General features: G+C 51.2%; 1 protein-coding gene and 1 long non-coding RNA gene across 2 annotated transcripts in view; one reads left to right on the forward strand and one right to left on the reverse strand.

The window, feature by feature from the left end:
- Window positions 1-2,470, reverse strand: part of LOC133356245 (thrombospondin-1-like) — a 46,267-nt gene extending 43,797 nt beyond the window's left edge. Inside the window, exon 1 of the mRNA XM_061573637.1 lies at window positions 1,824-2,470. Within this exon, the coding sequence (XP_061429621.1) occupies window positions 1,824-1,896 (73 nt within the window). The 5' untranslated portion in view covers window positions 1,897-2,470. The remainder of the gene's footprint in view (window positions 1-1,823) is intronic.
- LOC133356184 (uncharacterized) overlaps window positions 1-17,229 on the forward strand; it is a 358,360-nt gene that overhangs the window by 117,238 nt on the left and 223,893 nt on the right. The window lies entirely within an intron of this gene.

Consider the following 17,229-nt stretch of genomic DNA (forward strand, 5'->3'; position numbering starts at 1 on the left):
TTACCGAGGGTTGTGTATTACAAAATACATCTAATTTTGTTTTACCAGGTAAGGCCCAACTGAGCTATACGGCTCTTTTTCAGAAGCGACCTGGCCACAAATGATAGCTCAACGAACTGAACTTTCGCGTGGACATTTATAGGAGCCAAATACTCCAAACGACTTTTTCTAAATGTGAAGGAGGGAAACCCCGGAGGACCCGGAGAAAAATCCACGCGACCATGGGGAGAGAGAGAATGCAAACTCCAAATATACAGCAGGCGTCGGGATCGAACCCACGACCTTCTGTATTTGCATCTCGCCACCGAGGCGCCCTGCAAATACGAGCCCGGTCTGCTTCATAGTGAACGTGAAAGATCCGGTGATGTCATTCGCAAGAGTTCGGCCCCCGTGGTGTGAAAAATGACCCGCACAATACTCGTTTGGAATATACACATAGCAGTCATGCCCCGCCCCCCCCCCATTGCCAAAACTTGGCAGGACCCTGCTGAAAAGGAGCCATGAGACCTGGCTGAGGCTTCCCTGGGTAAACAAACGTAGTCGTAATAATAACAACAATACGCCTACAACGTGATCGTTTTTGTGTTATGATCAGTAGCGTAGCGAATGTGGGGGCAGGCAGGGGGTGCCTTGCCCCCCACCCCCCCTGGTGACCAAAGCTACGAGTTGGGGGCCCACCTTGACAACCACCGTGAGATTTATATTCTTTGGGTCTTTCGGTAAAGCCACGTAGATATATAAGAATATGAATTCCTGCAGTCAAGAAAGCTCTAAGTCACCATGAGATGTATGTTTCAACAAGTGTAAAAAGAAGAACAAAATATTGAAAACACGGCTTACATTTGTATTTTTAAATGAAAATATTTACATTTTTTTGCGTCGTTCCAAATCTTGTTTCCTTTAAATGTTATCAGAGCAGTATTGAGGCCCCACCTGAACGATCTTCCGTAACCCCCCCCCCCCCCGAGTTGATGATGTCGTAAATACGCCACTGGCTCTTGATGATAACGAAAAAAGATAACGCTCAACCAAATTCACGCCGGCCAAAATGTAACGCCGACAGGCCCCACCGGTTCACGTAAATCACTCGCCAGCCATGTTCGCCGGGCCCAGGAATCGAACGCAGTTGGCCGCGTTTCTCATCCAGCGCAGCGCGCTAACAACCGCGCCACCGCTCCACCCTGACTTAAACAAGGAACCCGTGAAAAGTATAATAATAATATCTCTTGGGGGCCAGTGGTTAGCGCAGAGCGCTCTAAACCCTGCCAGATGCGTGCGTTCCAACTCCTGACCGCGGCGAACATCAGTGAATGAGCGGTTTCTGAAGCGGTTTCTACCTCGATTTTCACTCGTCGCAAATCACGCGCTTTCCCCCTTCATCCAGCAGTGGATCAACCTGACTTGCAATGTTACGACGTTACGATGATGATGATGATGAAAATACATGTATGTATGATTAACTTATTTCGCACCGTACCTAACCAACCGTGCTAATCGGACTGGCTTAAGGGATCTATTCCGGAATGAATTAATCGGTGGTGATGCTGCTGCTGCTGCGTTGGCAGTGGTACAAGAGCAACAACAAAAAATAACAAACAACAACAAATCTCAACACAGTGCTTACGGAGATCATTATTTTTTTCATGAAGTAATTCATCAATTGATTATTCACTAACCGGCACGGAGTCGGCACAAGGACACGAGAACAACCGACCCCGAGAACGGGATGATGAACAAAGCCGCCGCCCCGTAACACTACGATTATTGGGTTGTTCTGTACTTTCATCAAAGAATGTGGACTGCAATAAAAGACGTCAACTCACCAAAGCCGTGAAGTCCGAAGATGTTGAGTAACACAAGAGCCACCACCGCCGGCCATCCTTTGAACAAACACATCTCTCTCCTCTCCCCCTCCCCTTACTCCCGTCTTCGCTCTCGGCTTCCGAAGAAATGCTACACACAAAATAACAGCAGCTGATCCGCTAGCCGTGCCGACCACAGCTGACTGCTACGCCACTGACAACGGCAGCGGCTACGGCTGCAGGGTTTACCGATCACTTTTGGGCAGCAACCCACTCCGCTACGAATAAATTAATATGCCCTCAAAAAATCTGCCCCTGTGATTATAAAAATAACTTAATTCTGTTTTCACCGTAGACAAAAAGAAATCCAAGTGCTGCTGCGTGTGTGTGTATGCGAAGTGTGCGGTGGGCTTGTGGATTTTCACGAGATACGCTAAGAGGGTCTTGATCTTGACCAAATCGATGCGATAGGCTGCTGCTGCTGCTGCTCCGCGCGAACACACACAACACAAAGTCTTCTAGCCACTCGCTGATGTGCTGCGGCCGCGTGGCAGCGACTTTGTCTTAAAGTTTGCGCAGCCAAAGGACTTCGACAAAAACAAAGTCCAACTGTGAGTTGAGTCGAGACGCCCGCTGTATCTGAGGTCTCGCTGGGGGCCGGCTCGAATATATATATTGTTCATAGAGGGGACGAGTGGTGTACGTGTGTGGGGGGTAGGGGTGTGGAGGATGGGGGGAAGGGGAGGCAGCGATGGTTAGGGGAGGTGGGGGTGGTGGTGGTGATGATGATGGGGCGTGTACGGGCAATGTTTTGCGTAATACGTAGCTGGATTATTGTCTGGGGGGGGGGGCTGAGCCCATTACGCATCGGTCTGCACCTTCCCCCTCTATCTTACTCGTTCAGTCTGACTCATCTCCCTCGGGGGGGGGGGGTGGTGGTAGTGGGGGGCACTTGAACGCGATCCAGCAAGGAAATTGAGGGGGTGTCATTGTCAGAATGCCAATTATTATTTAATCTGGAGGAATCCGATGAGTTGTAAAGCTCTTTTTTAATTATTATGTCCCAATTTGTCACGCATTTTTATCAAACAAATCGACGTCGTCTATTGACCCAAACCAGCCATCGGGTGACGCCCATCCCCGTTTGTTCCGTGCTGGAAATTCCACGTTATTATGGCGTTTTGGCATGTCGTCTGTACGTTAAAGCTGTATCAACCCCAAATCCACTGCACCGAGAATTGCTGCACGGTTGGCTACGTGCGGTGCCAAAGAACTTCAACGTTTAAAGGGATCGCGTTGTGCAACAAAAATGCGTCCTTACTGAGTCGTAGCGCTGTTTTTCAAGAGGGCCCTGCTTGGACCATTTGACCAACAATCTCTTGCTTTCTCTTTGCTAAATGAAAGCAGGGTTCCTGAATAAACCCCCACCTGTGAGAGGAGACTAGTCAGGACTGTGTACACACCTGCCCCACGTAAACGCGAGGAATTTAAAGCCTCATTTTACTCGGAAATAAAACACAAACGCATACCAATATTACAACCAGCCACGCATTGGAATGACTAAAATGTTCGTTTTGCGCGTGTGGAAAGATCCCTCCAGTGCCTGCTGGGGCGCAAGTGGCACAAGCCACAACCACGCAGCCATGCAAACGTCTCGAGCAGTGGTTCTTAGCCTGGGGTGCACGCTGCACTCCCCGGGGGTACGGGATGCCCTTTGTGGGGGTGCGAGACGTGGCCAGATGTGTTGAGAGGGTGAATCATGGAAACACGAATTAAGTTACAACAACTTTAATTCTAGATTTGAAGCTTTCGTGACTGCAAGGATTCAAACTCTTCGTTTTTTTCGGTAAAGTCACGTAGGTAAAATATGACATAAAATAAATGAAAACAACTAAATTAAATCACGACGTTTCGGGCGCAAGAAGGAGGACGCTTGTGTTGCGCCCAAAACGTCGTGATTTAATTTAGTTGTTTTCATTTATTTTATTTCATTTTTTACCTACGTGACTTTACCGAAAAAACAAAGATTACAACAACTTTGTTTAATCAAACAAGCACATTTACTTACATTGTACATTGGTGTAGCGATTTAGAACCAAAAGGGGTTCAAGGCTGCAGCAAAGGTTAAGAACCACTGGTATAGTGGGTGGCTTCTAAACATGGGCTGGGCCCACTCCTAGGTCAACTCAGTGAAAAAAAAATCAAAGCACAGTTCGATTTTCGCCCACGGATAACATCATTTGTCTTCAACCTCTATTTCGCCCCAGCCTTAACTGATCATCCCTTTGAAGTGTATTCATATCAGCACGTGGGGAGAGACAAAGGCGGCCGGGCGTGGTGTTGGCGAGTGCAGTGGCGGCCTGAATTGGTGCTCGCTCACGTTACTAGCCCCAAATCTGTCAGGCGAATCTCTGTGTTCTGCGAGATGCCTGGGCAGAGAGCTCTCGTTACGGACGAGTGAGATGAAGGTATTGCAACATGTGCTTGCTGCGTATCGAGCTCGACTCAGCCTCGGATGGGTACCTGGTGCGGCGTGTAAACATCGCCTGCTTGACAGACTGTTGGGGCAAGTGTACTGCTCGCGAGTACCCATGAAATGATAGAATCTGATCACAGACACACACACACACACCTTACCGGATTAGAAGACGTACCACAATGTTTTTGTTCTTTTATATATAACACACGGCCAGGGTTGGGAGGGAGGGCGATTATGGGGTATTTTATAATCTGGAGTATATAGCAAGTGCTAATTAACAACAAACAAAATTACATTTAAGAGAGAAAATGTTCCGTTAAGAGAAAACAATTACCGTTAAGAGAAAAAAAATACCGTTAAGAGAAAAAAAAGCCATTAACTGCGCTCACTTTCCATTGATTGTGCAACGCGGCTAAATGGATGCCGTCTGTCAACTGGCGGCGGACGTGACGAACGCATCGCCGATTAGCCAGGGACTCGTTTGGGTGTTTGCCAAGTACGCGGTCCCACACCACCGCCGAGCCGTGACAGCGCCGTCTTGTGGTAGCACAACAAAAAATACTCACTCGACACATTCATCAATAACTCTGCGCCGAAAGAAAGGTAATATCTATGAAAAACAACGTCTGGGGCAATGGTCCTGCTTCATAGCCGAAATATGTGTGCTATGAAAAAGGTCCATTGCCTAAAACGTACGGCTAACAACGGTGGCTGTTGATATCCGAAACGGTCCACGGCCACCCCCTTGGTCAACCCATAGTGACGGGCAAGGTGAAGTATGGTCAGACGATCCCCATGACCGACACGGAATGGGGGAGACCTTCATGCACGAGCGGAGTGATCAAGGGCTGTAAACAAAATAACACCATTTACATTTTTCACTTTTCACAGCAGCAGCAGCAACAACGAAAAAAAACGTGAAACCGATAAATAACTTCACATGTTGGCAATGCAATAAACTAAAGACAGTATCGTAGCAACACCTGGTATTTTATTTTTTATGTATATAATTTAAGGGGCAGTGGTGGTCGAGGATGATTGACAGTTTCCATTGTGAGTCACATCGGTGTACTCATTGCCACTCCCGTCTTGCCGAATTCCAGCGAAAACCACCTCGCTGGCCACGCGTAGCATCGTCTGCCACCAATTGAGACATGTCGAATGCGAAAGGTGCATCACTCGGAATTTGTGTCCTCGGGACACTTTGCTCCAGACACAAAATAATAAACGCGGCAGTGTCTGTTTATTCGTTCAGGTACATCCGCTGCGTTTCGCCATTTGATCGCTTTGTGGAATTTAGTAGTCCGGTTCTATAAAAGGAATACTAAGCTAAACTATTTTTTATTTGTATTTGACCAGGCAATGCCCACTGAGCTATGTAGCTCTTTTTCAGAAGCGACCTGGCCACAAATGATAGCTCAAAGAAGAGGCTTACCATGTGAAAATGTATAGCAGCCAAATGATCCACACGCATGTTCATGAATGTGGAGGTAAGAACCAGAGGACCCGGAGAAAAATCCACGCGACCATGGGGAGAGTGACACGCAAACTCCAAATATTCAGCAGACGTCAGGGTCGGGATCGAACCCACGACCTCCAGTATGTAAAGTATGTTGAACTTGTGTTCGCACCGTACATAGCCAACCGTGCTAATTGAAGGTGCGCGGCAAGGACAATCAACTAAACACCGAGTTGTGAATTGAAAGTAGTGATGGAGTCGAGGGTGTGGATTGCTTCGGAGAGGTTGTTCCAGGAGTGTGGTGCTGTAAATTGGTAACATCTGTCTGACATCAACTCGTTCACACATGAGACCCCGGTTTAATCACAGATGGCTTGCCTGGATTCAAATCTAGGCCCTCAGCAGTGCAAGCTCAGAGCATTGACCTCTCAATCAACCGGTCGTCTCACCGTCATCATTTTTTTTTTATCATCCACAATATTTGTGGTTTAATGGAGGTGAAACTTGTCATCCAATTACTAACAGCAACAAGAAAAAAATCCCTCTACATATGTAAACAATTAACAATTGATGGTGCCACTGGACAAAAACATAGGAAAAATTGGAGGTTAAAATCGTGCCTCGCTCCTGTCTACGGACAGGACACTCATTGAATGAACAACAACAACAACACTGTGAATGAAAGTATGCGTAGCTGCAGAGCGCAAAAACCGCGAATGGCCGTTGTAGCCATTTCTCATGAACCTGCAGCAGATGCACGGCTAATGAAGGAGCTTTCCCGCCGCCGTTATGGGAGAACTCGCAGAGGGGACGCCCCGTTGATCAGCCCAAACTATCGGAATTCTTCACGGAGGGTGGAGGGGAGGGGTGGGAGTGTGGGTGGGGGTTGAGAGGGGGGGTCGTCTCGGTCTGTCCAGGGGGACTGGTCACACACATCCTTCAACTCGCGAACGCAAACCTCGGCGACAAACAGAGCAATTTTTTTATTTTACCCGGTAAGACCCTACTTGAACTATGTAACTCTGTTTTAGAAGTGACCTGGATATCACAAATGATAGCTCAACCAAGTGGCTTATCGTGTGGACGTCTTTTCTTAAAGAGCAGACAAATACTAAAAAACGCTTGTTTCTGAATATGGAGGTGAAAAAAAAACCTGAGAAAAATCCACGCGACCACCGGGAGAGAGACACCGCAAACTCCAAATATCTAGGCGTCAGGCTCGGTATCGACCCACGCGACTTCCTGCATACCAGGCGAGGTAGTTAACATCTGGCCACCGTGGCATCAGCTGCGGAAATCGGCGACCCGTCCACTTGACGTTACGTCCCCTTGACTCGGGTTTTTTTTCCGACAGTCACTGGACGTACTAGCATCATCATCATCATCCTCACTCCAGGCAACTGTCGGCCCTTGGTGGCCGTTAGTGCGGCCCCTGACACGCGTGCCCCCGACAATACACAACGAGTGAAAACACCACCCATCATCATCAAATATGTGGCGGCCCTTACACCGATGATGTCTGATCGGCGAGAGTGCCCCACCCAACCTACCCCCTCTGGAACTTCGTGAAGGACACTGCTCCGCGCGAAATGCGAAGCTCGCTCACTTTGCCGGAAGGGTGTGAATTTATCGTCGAGTCTCGGACACAATGTGGACATCGTTTAGATGTAAAATAGAGGCAGATGCTGCTGCTGCTAGTGGTGGTGGTGAGATTTACTGGCGCTAATGAAAGTCCGTGGATCATGGCCGAAAGCGATGAATTTTGCCCGGGCTTTTGGGCACGTCAAGCGAGATCTAGCGACTTTGGGGGACGTTGAAAACTCCACTCGACGTCGAACTCCGGAAGCCAAACTCCTGGAGCGGTACGGTACAGCAAATAGGCAAAAATGGAGTTTTGAGAGGGAGGCTTGACCCGGGGAAAAAAAAAATTGTAAATCGCTCACTCGTTCTACTCAATCAACTCCACGGCAATTGGGATGAATATTGCTTCTTATCTTGCGGTCCCACCAATCCATCTGTTCATTAATTCATCCTAATTTTTTTAATTAATCAAGACATTTTTTGAGAATCATTCTAGCCTTCAAGGAAGATCAGGGTATCCAGAGCCATGAAGACAGACATTGGGTTTTTTTCCTTCACCGTAGTGATTCAGCAGCAGATATAGATTTCTAACGATCAAATGCTTTCACAGGTTCTTGCACATCGACTAGGCTGTAGCAGTGGCACAACGGTTAGCACCCAGCACTGTAAACCTCGTAACCTGAGTTTGATTTCGGACCACAAGTATCCGTCAGTGGTGTTATCTGAACCAATACTACTCGCACCCCCCCCCCCCACTCCACCAACCTGCACTGACCAGTCTGGTGAAGTATGGCCATCACCCACATGGCATGGAGAGGCTATCATCAAGCAGTAGATGCAAAAAGGAATGTGAATTCTATCATTATTATGACAATGGTGAATAAAGGAACTTGCCATGGAGAATTGCTGCTTGCAGAGGTCTGCATCCAGCAGTGGGTAGGTCATAGCCTATGATGTTTAAGATGCCCGTTCAAGTAAAAAAAAAATAGTCAAAAGTTCGCCAAGTTCCTTTGATCGGAGGTGATTAAGTGCCCATCCTTTGCTGCTGCACGGACCAAGCCCAGCGTGGTGAAGTATGGTCAACCAACCAACCCGCGTGACCTTCACGGCGATGGAACGGCCTCGTTTAAACCTTTACCCATATAGCGCGTGGCTTGAACCCAAAGCTGAGCTCTGTAGGGGCGCGCAAGGTCTGATGTTGTCGCAGGTCTGCCGCTTGCAGGGTGCAATACAATGTTTTTTTTGGGGGGTGGGGGGGGGGGTGAGCACTGAGCCGTAAACTTGAGCTGTGGTTTGATGTCCGAACGTTGTGCTCGTGTTGCAGAGCGCAGGGTCGGTTAGGCCGGAGCGCTCGCGAAGGTAATCGATTCTTACTCAGGGTAGGCTGGGGCGTGGATATCGTGCAGGAGAAATTTGGAATGCAGGGAGAGGGGGGGGCATACGTCAGCACCACGTTGCAGTGACAACACACACTCGTACACGACGAGAATCGAACGCATGACGAATACAGAACACGCTGATACACCGCGTGAATTGAATTCCTTACTAACACAGAACACACGAATACACAACATGAAACAAAATGCCTATCTAACACGGAACACACTCACAAAAACGAACCCATGTACCGTACACCAACGTTTTCTTTTCCCTTTCCACAAACGAGCAATGAGGCAGTGCTCATCTTTACCAGCATCCCTCAACTAGTCGTGCGAACTCCACATTACTGTGGCAGGGACGGTTATCTTCATATAATGACCACTGGCATCCTCATAAAAAATTCATGGACCCCCAAGGGAAGTTTTAGTTGCAGTTCATCTCGAAGCGGCCGAGATCTCGGGTGGCTGAAACCCAGATTCAGGCCGAGCGACGCCGCAATTGGGAGCTCAGCTCGAGAGAGCCGACTCCGAGAGTCCGTGGATGGTTGGCGGTTGACGCTTGAATTAGACTGCACTACGTTACTGTATGCTGAACTTCTTTCGCACCGTACATAGCCAACCGTGCTAATCGGAGGTGCGTGGGAAGGAGAACAAACTTAACACAAAAAGCGGGTGTAAAAAAATGACTTTTCAACCTAAATTATTTCAAAATGCATAGCTCCAGTGGCTTCCTAATATCGGAAGGAAGAGCGTTCCAGACGGCCGCAGAAGCGCATCTGAAAGCGCTGCGCGATGGCGGTGACCGCCGTCTTTGTTCGATGGCAGCAGCCAGAAGCCGCTGCTGCTACTGCTGCTGCTACTGCTGCTGCTGCTACTGCTGCTGCTACTGCTGCTGCTACTGCTGCTGCTGCTGCTGCTGCTACTGCTGCTGCTACTGCTGCTGCTACTGCTGCTGCTGCTACTGCTGCTGCTACTGCTGCTGCTACTGCTGCTGCTACTGCTGCTACTGCTGCTGCTACTGCTGCTGCTGCTACTGCTGCTGCTGCTGCTGCTACTGCTACTGCTGCTACTGCTGCTGCTGCTACTGCTGCTGCTACTGCTGCTGCTGCTACTGCTGTGCTGCTGCTACTGCTGCTGCTGCTGCTACTGCTGCTGCTGCTGCTGCTGCTGCTACTGCTGCTGCTGCTACTGCTGCTGCTGCTGCTACTGCTGCTGCTGCTACTGCTGCTGCTGCTACTGCTGCTGTGCTGCTGCTACTGCTGCTGCTGCTACTCTGCTGCTGCTGCTACTGCTGCTGCTGCTGCTGCTGCTACTGCTGCTGCTGCTGCTACTGCTGCTGCTGCTACTACTGCTGCTGCTACTGCTGCTGCTGCTGCTGCTGCTACTGCTGCTGCTGCTACTGCTGCTGCTACTGCTGCTGCTACTGCTACTGCTGCTGCTACTGCTGCTGCTGCTACTGCTGCTGCTGCTACTGCTGCTGTGCTGCTGCTACTGCTGCTGCTGCTGCTGCTACTGCTGCTGTGCTGCTGCTACTGCTGCTGCTACTGCTGCTGCTACTGCTGCTGCTGTGCTACTGCTGCTGCTGCTACTGCTGCTACTAATAATAATAGTACAATTTGTAACGCGCGCAAATTTGCAGACGTAGTGGCCGCAACTCAGAGGCGCGGAGCCAAGCTCAGAGTCGCTCAAAAGCATGATTGTAGAGGTGAGTTTTTAAGTGTCTCTTGAAGGAGGCGATTGAGGTGATGCTGCGAATGTGCAGAGGGATATCGTTCCAGACTGTTGGGGCTGCCACCGAGAAGCGGCGCGTAGACATGACCATCCTGGATCTTGGTATTGAGAGGAGGTCGTGAGTCGCGCTGCGCAGGCATCTGCCGTGTGCTGAGCTGCAAGTTGTCAGTAATGAAGAAAGGTACGGCGGGCAGGCGGATATGAAGGCATTGTGGCAGAGGCAGGCGGTCTTGTATGTGACCCCTACTGGCAATGGGGAGCCAGTTGAGAGCGCGGAGACGAGCTAGTGAGTCGAGGCGGGGATGAGTGTGGGCAATGACGACGCGTGCTAGGTTATTTTGTAGTCTTTGAAGCTTCCTTAGGTTGCCAGCGGAGGTCCGGACAAGGACGGAGTTACAATAGTCAAGGCGAGACCCAACTATGCAACATGCCAAAGTGTTGGCAATTTCAGTAGAGATGAGAGGACGTATGTGTCTAAGAGCCTTCAGGTGAAAGTTACATGAGCTGATGATATGGTTGGTTTGACGGTCGAAGGATAAAGTTGAATCTAGGATGACACCGAGGTAGCTGAAGTGGTTGGTGAACTTGATGCTATGACCGAAGATGTGTATGTGTGTGGGGAGTGCTGCTGAATTGAGACGTTGCTTGGTACCTAACATGATGGCCACTGACTTTTTCGGATTAAGGGCTAGGTTGTGTGCAGTGAACCATTGTTGCACGGCGGTGGTACATTCCGAGAGCCTCTCGAATCCAGATGCATTGCTAGAATCGATGGCGGTGAATAGAATCGTGTCATCCGCGTATGAGTGATGCTTAACACCGAAGCTTGCAATGAGTCGGCCGATCGGGGAAGTGTAGGCTGTGAAGAGCAGGGGACCTAGAACAGAGCCCTGCTACTACTGCTGCTGCTGCTGCTACTGCTGCTACTGCTGCTGCTACTGCTGCTACTGCTGCTACTACTGCTGCTGCTGTGCTGCTGCTGCTGCTGCTGCTGCTGCTACTGCTGCTGCTGCTGCTGCTACTGCTGCTACTGCTGCTGCTGCTGCTACTGCTGCTGCTGTGCTGCTGCTGCTGCTGCTATGCTGCTACTGCTGCTGCTGCTACTGCTGCTACTGCTGCTGCTACTGCTGCTACTGCTGCTGCTACTGCTGCTGTGCTGTGCTGCTGCTGCTGCTGCTACTGCTGACTGCTGCTGCTGCTGTGCTGCTGCTGCTACTGCTGCTGCTGCTACTGCTACTGCTGCTGCTACTGCTGCTGCTACTGCTGCTGCTACTGCTGCTGCTACTGCTGCTGCTACTGCTGCTGCTACTGCTGCTACTGCTGCTGCTACTGCTGCTGCTACTGCTGCTACTGCTGCTGCTACTGCTGCTGCTACTGCTGCTACTGCTGCTGCTACTGCTGCTACTGCTGCTGCTACTGCTGCTGCTACTGCTGCTGCTACTGCTGCTGCTGCTACTGCTGCTACTGCTGCTGCTACTGCTGCTGCTACTGCTACTGCTGCTGCTACTGCTGCTACTGCTGCTGCTACTGCTGCTGCTACTGCTGCTACTGCTGTGCTGCTGCTACTGCTGCTGCTACTGCTGCTGCTGTGCTGCTGCTACTGCTGCTGCTACTGCTGTGCTGCTGCTGCTGCTGCTGCTGTGCTGCTGCTACTGCTGCTGCTACTGCTGCTGCTACTGCTGCTGCTGTGCTACTGCTGCTGCTACTGCTGCTACTGCTGCTGCTACTGCTACTGCTGCTACTGCTGCTACTGCTGCTACTGCTGCTGCTGTGCTGCTACTGCTGCTGCTACTGCTGCTACTGCTGCTGCTACTGCTGCTGCTGCTGCTGCTGCTACTGCTGCTGCTGTGCTACTGCTGCTGCTACTGCTGCTGCTACTGCTACTGCTGCTGCTACTGCTACTGCTGCTGCTGCTGCTGTGCTACTGCTGCTGTGCTGCTGCTGCTGCTACTGCTGCTGCTACTGCTGCTGCTACTGCTGCTGCTGCTGCCCGGAGATGGCGTGATGATGGTTTATGCTCCTTGACGAGGAGTGCCACCCCCCTCTACAGAGTGGCGCTCCCGCCGCGGCCACCCTCGCGATTCGTGCGTCAAACAAATCGCTCGAGGCACCGGTGCCGGGTGCTGTCGCCCAGAGGTCACACGTTTGGCGCAACGGTCCTGCCGCTGACTGCGCGTCGCGGGTGGATGATTGAACGCAGTGATGACGGCTCAATGCTCAGACTGCCAGGTGCACATGTACGCATGCACTGTATGTTGACGTAACCCCCAAAAAGCAACTATGTCACGGATAATTTTGGTCGCGAAAGCTATACGTGTGTATGTTTGAACTTCTTTCGCACCGTACGTAGCCAACCGTGCTAATCGGAGGTGCGGGCATGACAGGGTTGGTCTATCGAGCAGCCATGCGGGTGAAGTGAAGTGGTTGCCCGCTGGATGGACAGATGCCCTGGGAATGCGGGATCGACGCCATTGACTCGTGGCCACGATATTGACTCGTGGCCACTTGGGTCTTCGTATTTCGCTTATAGACACCGCTATAATACAGTTTGTTTAGGGTTAAATCGCGTAAATATAAACGTGTCATTAAACCCGCCACCACCCGACACGGCCAATTAATAAGGTTTGTCACGTAAACAGAACGTGCCAATTTGTCACTAGTACAGCACACGGATGTGTTGGAGAGCCAAGCCACAACATTTACAATCTGACACCGCTACACAAACAAAACCTGATGGGTTGTGGCGTCGCAGGACTATGATGGATGGGCCGGGCAGCTCGGGGGAGGCTTTCATCTAGCGGCGGATGAAACATGACCGCGACTCACGGTGACGATTGTTAAACTATCACGATGAGTTTTCCTTTGTTTGTATAACGGAAAAAATGGCAGACGTTCCGATCCGCTGCCAAGTACAGACGCGTGAGCGCTCGCGCAGACAGACCCACGACCGCGTGTGCATTGACACATTAAATGGTAACGCGTCATGAGGTCACATCTGTGTCTCGCGGGAGTGAATGCGTTCGTGCGTTTTGTTTGACGCGCGCGATTCCAAATAAGGTGCGCGCGGCTTTCAAGGGCCACGTGTTCCACTTTGCGTATCGTCCGCAGGTGGATTTCCGAGAATCTACTTCTGAGTCAATGGGTCGACGCGTTCCACTTGTGGATCCATTCACATTGCAGATATTTGCATGTGCGCGCGCGCGTGTGCGTGTCTGTGTGTTGGGAGCGGTAGTGTAGCGGTTAGTGCGCTGCGCTACGAACCCGGCGGCCCGAGTTCGATACCCGCTCACGGCCAACACCAGTGACTATTATCTGAACCGCTTCTGGGCCTCTCTTAGGTCGACTCAGCCTCAAATGAGTATCTGGTGTGGTGTCTAAACATCGCCACTGGGGAGACAAAGGCGGTCGGGCGTGGTGCTGGCCACCCACCCCCTCGTGTGCCGTGCCGGCCTTCATCGGTGCTCGCTAACGACACTTGCCCCAACAGTCTGTTAAGGCTACACGGGGGATCTTTTTCATTGTGTTGGTCGTGTCGTTGGAGACAGTTAGCCTTCCAGCAACAACGGAGGGCGGAGGAGCGGACGCTCACAACAACGAGCGGAGCGCTAAAGCACAGCAAGTTGGCACAGAAGGAGGCACAGGTGGTGCATCGGCCAGCCGTCTCAGTCAGTCAACCCATGGCACCTGCCAGGTCTGTCCCGTGACCTGCCATCGGGGAGTTCGACACTTTACGTGGCCATAACGTGCACGTGGCTTAGCACAGTTGGCGTGGTGACGTCACAGTCACTTAGTGGCGTATGGTGGTGGTTGTTGTTGTTGTTGGGAGTGTAGCGGTTAGCGCGCTGCGCTAAGAACCCGGCTGCATTAATTATCCGAACCGCTTCTGGGCCGCCACCTCCGTCAGGGGCGGAAAACCTTGTTTCTGCCAAGGTCCATTTGGATATTTATAACATAATTCGCGGGCCATGCAAAATTATCAACTTCAAAATTAGCCCGTTATGTTTGGTCAAACATTTAATTAACTCACCCCTAATGCGATGGCTGGAACTGCTTCTCTTTGGCGAGGCGTGCGATGTTAGCTGGTGTTGATGATGTTGTTGCTGCTACTCGCAACTGCTTTTCCAGGTTTGCTCCTAGATTTATTGAATTTCGAGTCCCGCCTGCGGTTGCCTTGGCAGGGCCACACCAAATGATTTTGTGCGGGCCTCATACAGCCCGCAGTGCCGGACGTTCCCCACCCCTGACTTAGGTCGACTCGGCCTCAAATGAGTACCTGGTGCGGTGTGTAAAGATCGCTACTAGGAAGACAAAGGCGGATTGGCGTGGTGCTGGCCACCCACCGCTTCGTGTACCATATCGGCTTTCATAGGTGCTCGATAACAGCTCTTGCCCCAACAGTCTATTCAGACTATACGGGGTACATGCATCTTTGTTGGAAATTGGTAGTGCAGTGCTGAGCGCATTGCGCGACGAACCCAGCGACCCGAGTTTGGTTCCCGCTCATGGCCAACACCAGTGACAAGAACTTACGGAGATGGCTGCAGAGTTCGATGATGATTGGTGACAACTGGCTGCAGTCGTGCGTTGGTTTGCATGATGCTCGATGATTCTGGTGATCGAGGTTCAACTCCTCTGCCGTGGGCCTTCTCTGCATGATGCCATTTGTTGCCACATCCACTTTGAAGGGAGCTCACTTTGTGTTTTGTCCAAGGATAGGTGAGTGGAAGGAAGCCGGGAGTAGCGCCGGGGCGAAAACCCCTCGCTAGCACACGAGGGGATAACCCCGCAAGTGTCGCCGTTGACGGGTTACGAACCCGCTTGCTCGACTGCCTTCGCCCGGCAAACTCGCAGCGCTGCGGGGTTTTTGGAGCGCTGCGAGGGCGCGCGATCCGCCAAACCCTCGACCCCAACCGCGCTGCGGCAACAGGCGCGAGCCGCCACGTCCCGGCGAAAATAGTGAGGCAACGGGTCTAGGTGCAGGCCCTGCAATTGCTTGATCGCGTCACTGCTGGCGGAAGAGCGTCCCACTGCACGGAGCTCTCCTGAGCCCCCTAGAGAAGGGAGTCGGAAACCAAAATAGCAAGAGGCGACATGATTTTTTTCTAATTCGGTAAACAAAAAAACCTCAATGTTTCACGAGACGATGGTCCTCAATAAATGATGTCACGAAGCAGTTCCTTACAGAGCCGCATGCTGCTCAGGAGCCGCCGGTTGCCCACCATGTACCCTAGAGGCTCTTTGGCCTACTCTTCCACCCTGGCCAGACATCTTGAGAGAGGTGGGAGAAAATCCCACATTTAGTGTGCCGACCTGCACTTTGACGAACTAAAATGGTCGAAAAATGATTCACCGATTAGGTGTGTGTGTGTGTGCCTCCTTGTCTGGCATCCCTTGCAAATCCCGGTGGGAAACGGTCCTCTGAGCCAACGGCGGTTGTGATGATGTCATCGCCGCCCGTGTGATGTGCATTCTAAAACTGGGAACGGATGCAAATGCCTCGTGGCATGAGGCCAAATGTGGCAGGCCCAACAGCGCCCAAGAATAACGTTTATTTGTCTAAGGGGCTCTTGCAAGAACTCACTTTCCCAGAAACAAAACATCTGATTGCACATTTTCTAGGTCTGGATATACATAGAATGCATGCATGCCTTGCTTGATAAATGAGCCAAGTTTGGTATGAAGTTATTAAATTGTGAGTTTTATTGTTCTTGTCATCGGACACAAACAAGTTGGAGAAACAGCATTGCTCCACGCATAAATATAGAGACAAAGGTCCCCTGTATAGCATACACATTCTGTTGGAGCAAGTGCTGTTAGCGAGCACCTATGAAAGCCGGAACAGCGCCCGACCGTCTTTGTCTTCCCAGTGATGATGTTCACACACTGCACCAGGTACACATTTAAGGCTGAGTCGACCTACACTCACACACACACACACCCACACTCGCTCAAACTCACGAAACAAAAATCTCCCGTGTCGCTTCACAGTGCTGTTAGCGAGCACCTATGAAGGCCAACACGGCACATAACGAGGTGGGTTACCAGCACCACGCCCGTCCGCCTTTCTCTCCCCAGTGACAATCTTTATACAATGCACCAGGTACTCATTTGAGGCTGAGTCGACCTATGGGACGCCCAGGACCGGTTTCGGTTAATCGTCACCGGTGTTGACCGTGAGCGGGAATCAAACTCTGGTGGCCGGGTTCGCAGCGCAGCGCGCTAACAACTACACCACCGCTCCCCACACATACGAACTCATACACACACAAAGATCCCCCGTATAGCCTGAACAGACTGTAGGGGCAAGTGCTGTTAGCGAGCACCTATGAAGGCCGGAACGGTACACGAGGAGGGTGGGTGGCCAGCACCACGCCCGACCGCCTTTGTCTCCCTAGTGGCGATGTTTACACACCGCACCAGGTACTCATTTAAGGCTGAGTCGACCTAGGGGAGGCCCATACACACACGCACACGAGTTCACACACACGCTCACAAAGACACGCACGCGCACAAACACGCACGCGCGCGATCGCACAACGCGTCCAGATGCACACAATCACTCGTTACAGGAAAGCACATGGCCCAAAGTGTTAGAGGAAAAGAACGAGCTGTAAGTGAACATACGGGGGGATGACAGTGTTTTGTCGGCGTGTATGATGTGGCTTTGTGAGCCATGGGGTAGAACATCGCACCGCAATTGTTACAGCGATAACGACTGTCGCACATCGTGGCAACTCACGTCTGGATGAAAGTCTCCCCACCAAACAATGTGCGTATCTATCAACAAACAGCATCACG

Source organism: Lethenteron reissneri, chromosome 53 (assembly GCF_015708825.2).
Source record: "Lethenteron reissneri isolate LAM-NWPU_2019-01 chromosome 53, ASM1570882v1, whole genome shotgun sequence".
In the NCBI taxonomy this organism is placed as follows: domain Eukaryota; kingdom Metazoa; phylum Chordata; class Hyperoartia; order Petromyzontiformes; family Petromyzontidae; genus Lethenteron; species Lethenteron reissneri.